The 3,429-nt window shown below is 50.7% G+C and overlaps 1 protein-coding gene across 1 annotated transcript; it reads right to left on the reverse strand.

Annotated features, from left to right (window-relative positions):
• Positions 1-1,799: 1,799 nt before the first annotated feature.
• Positions 1,800-2,795, reverse strand: LOC121279604 (histone H1.10). Its single transcript, XM_041190762.1, has one exon. The coding sequence runs from the start codon at positions 2,483-2,485 to the stop codon at positions 1,886-1,888; it is 600 nt and encodes a 199-aa protein (XP_041046696.1). The 5' UTR covers positions 2,486-2,795; the 3' UTR covers positions 1,800-1,885.
• Positions 2,796-3,429: the final 634 nt, after the last annotated feature.

The raw sequence follows: 3,429 nt of genomic DNA on the forward strand, positions 1-3,429 counted from the left end.
ATGAAGGTGGGGGTGGGATAGTGATGGGGATTCCATCACACTGGAGATCATAATCTGTGAATAAGAGCTATTCACCTCCCACCCCCAACATGCTGTACCATTCAATTATGCTCCAGATCATTTGGACATCAAACTGCCTTTACTTCATGTCCATTGCTAAATAAAAATCTGTTTTGATTTGTTTATTTGACCCCCCCCCCCACCACCCCTCTAGGGTAGGAGTGTTCCAGATTTGCACCAGCCTCTCTGGGTGGAAGAGTGCTTCCTGACAACAGCCCAAACGGGTGGCAGACCAGAAGCAAACCAGTGTTTGTCCTTTTAAAACATTTATTAATTTTGCATGTAGACTACACGATGGTAGGTTTACAGTTACCGCATTGAACATTTTCCACAGTTTCGACACGTTATACAAACTGCTCAATAAAGAAATTCGCTCGGAACCGTCAAAACCCCAAAAACAAGAAGAACAAAAAAAATAGGAACGCTGCTTTCCCCTTGGACCCCCCCACCCCTCCACCCCCCCCCTCCCGAGGCACGGCAGGCGTCCAGTATATAAATCGATATGAACCAGAAACAAGGAAAGGCACATGGCGAGATTCTTGTCATGCAATGGGGCACACATCCGCACAGAGCTGGGGGGGGGGGGAAGAGAGTGAAATCCAGAACCTTGCATTCTGCAAAACAACTAAACACTGATTTATCTGGGTTGTATGTTTTTTTTTAATTATGTCACAAAGATTGGGAAAGCAAATACATCCTCAACTTTGGTCCCCTTTTTTTTTTGGAATTTCAGGTACAATCCTCCCTCCCTCCCTCCCCCGGCTGCAATTCGTTTCGGAAGCAAACCCCCCACCCCCTCACCGGGCCTTAATAAAAATTTAAACCCGGGGGGGGGAAGAGAAGAGAGATGATGCAAATTTCAAACTGGGACTTCCGGATTGGAAAGGTCGGATTTCAGCCGCCAATCAGCGCAGAGACCTCACTCCCGCCTCGAATGTAACTAATTATTTTTTTGCCCGCACAGTGATTGGCTGACGAGCGTTACCATGGCGCCAGTTGCCAAGAGAGCAGCAAACCAGGGGGCTTCCCCACCCTCTTTATAGATTAAAAAAAAAGATTTTAAATTTAAACGATCGGCAAGAACAAAAACAAAATTGAAAAGGTATAAACCGAAACTTTTTTGTACCCGGAAAAAAAAATCCTTAATTTCCAAATTATATTTTTCCCGCCATTTTTTTTTTGGTTTAATGGGTAAAATGACCCATTTGAACAAATTGCTCCGACCAAATTCGAGACACAAATTCAGTTTTATTCCCTAAACGGTTTCAAATTTGTTTTAAAAAGTTAAACAAAAAAAAAATAATAAATCTGCATCGGCTTCCAGAAAATTACGAACATTTCCCGCGTTCAGGTCACTTCCATCTCGAGTGTTTTGGTGATCCATGATTCACATTTTTAAAACCAAAAATACTAAACCAGTTGGCGAGCTTTAATTCAGTGAAAATATTTTTTTTTTTTAAAAAAACGCACAAACTTGCAAAGAAAATTTTTTTTAAAGCTACAATCCCAGGGAGGAGGGAAAAAAACGTGAACTTTTTTTGTTGCAACAAAAAAAAAGAGGGGAAAAAATAATCTTCCCGCGTTTCTCAAATCAACTGGGCGGCACATGATGGGGCCACAAAACTACACAGACAACACACACACAAAAAACCAAACCCTCCTTCCCCCCCCCCCACCAAACCCAACCCCCCCCCCCATTTAAAGAGGTCATACAACGACTCGAAAAACATTATCAAAAGTCAGCTGCAAATTTTTTGTTTTTAAATTTTTGCAACAACAGACGAGGAGAAACACACACACACACACACACAGGCCAAAGTCGTTTCTAAGCTTTCTTGGATCCCTTGCTGCTTCCTTTGCCTTTCTTGCTCTTACTCCTGTCCTTGTTGCTGCTGCTGCCGCCGCCGCCGCCGCCGCTGGAGCGACTCTTTGGGTTCTTCCTGCTCTCCGCCTTCTTCTTGCTGGACGCGCCTTTCTTGTGGGATTTAGCGGAGGAGCCGCCGCCGCCGCCGCCGCCGGAGGAAGAAGAGGAGGAGGAGGAGGATTTCTTTTTCTTCTTGGCTGCCTGCCCGGCTTCCCCTTTCTTGGTGATCTTGAAGGAGCCGTTGGCCCCTTTGCCCTTCACCTGGTTGAGGGTGCCGTTGAGGACCAGGGCTCGCAGGGCGTAGCGCAGGTAGGTGCGACCCTGCCGCTCGTTGAACCAGGGCACGGTCTTGGCTTCCTTGTAGATGGTGGCCAGGGAGGAGCCGTTGCGGGCGCCCAGCCGCTGCACGATCTCCACCAGCAGCGCGCTGTACTTGCCTTGCTGGTTCTTGCCTTTGCCCGACTTCTTCCTCTTGGAACCCGCCTTCTTGGCCGGACTTTCCTCTTCCTCTTCCTCCTCCTCGGCCGGAGCAACAGGCAGGGTCTCCACTTCTGCAGACATGGCCCGGGGAACGGGTTACTGGCCGACACAGAAGAGGTTGCAAGGAAGGTGGGGAGGGGAGGGGAGGGGGGTGGAAAAGAATGCTATGTTATTAATTAATAACGATGATTATGAGCAACAGTAACAATAAATAGCAAATGTTAACTTGCAACAGAAAAGTATCCAATGCAAACAATGAATTGCAAAGGGGGAGGGGGGGGGGAAAGGAGAGAGAGAGAGAGAGAGAAGCAGTTTGCAAATCGCTGCCTTCTTCCCCCTCCTGCCTCTCGGATTCTCGCTGCTCGACCCTGTGGCTGCGGAATTTTTTTGCGCAGCCGCTTTATTTGTCCGCTCGGAGCGAACGTAAACGAGAACATCAACAGCCCGGCTCAGGGATCGGCGTCAACTTGTGCTTCTTGCGGCGCCTCCCCGGCGGCTTCCCGCCCGCCCCCGGGGCCGGGCGGCGGCGGGCCGGCCTCAGGGCGGCGGCCCGGGCCCTTTCCCGCCGGCCGGGCGGGCCGGGCGGCCGGCCCGCCGCCCCCGGCCGCCCGATACCCCGCAACTCGCGCCGGCTCCCCGTGCACACCGGGCACCCGGGGATAGGGGCCGCCCCTTGAAGGGGGGATTTGGGGCCTTGCCCCGGGCTGCAGCCCCGCCCGCGCGGCGCCCGGGCGCGGGGGAGAGAGCGCGCCGCCCGCCCGGCCCCAATTTAACACCCCGGGGTGCGAAACAGGACCGTAAATCGCGCTTTAATTCGTTGCAACTAACACAATGCGCGCCCCCGCGCGGCCGCGCACGGAAAGGCTGCTTCTGACCTTTTTTTTTTGGAGGGAGTCTGAGCGAAATCTGCATCCAGTAAGATTCAAAAGTACAGGAAACTAGTCAAACATGATCATTTGCAGAAAATCACGCCTCTCGCCAACAAAAAATAACCCGCATGCATGCAAAAAATAAATAAATCAACC

This window comes from Carcharodon carcharias, chromosome 7 (assembly GCF_017639515.1).
Source record: "Carcharodon carcharias isolate sCarCar2 chromosome 7, sCarCar2.pri, whole genome shotgun sequence".
NCBI lineage: Eukaryota > Metazoa > Chordata > Chondrichthyes > Lamniformes > Lamnidae > Carcharodon > Carcharodon carcharias.

Bases quoted from the DNA above. Each gene is read 5' to 3' on its own strand.
- LOC121279604 (XM_041190762.1), bottom strand. From the start codon at position 2,485: ATGTCTGCAGAAGTGGAGACCCTGCCTGTTGCTCCGGCCGAGGAGGAG.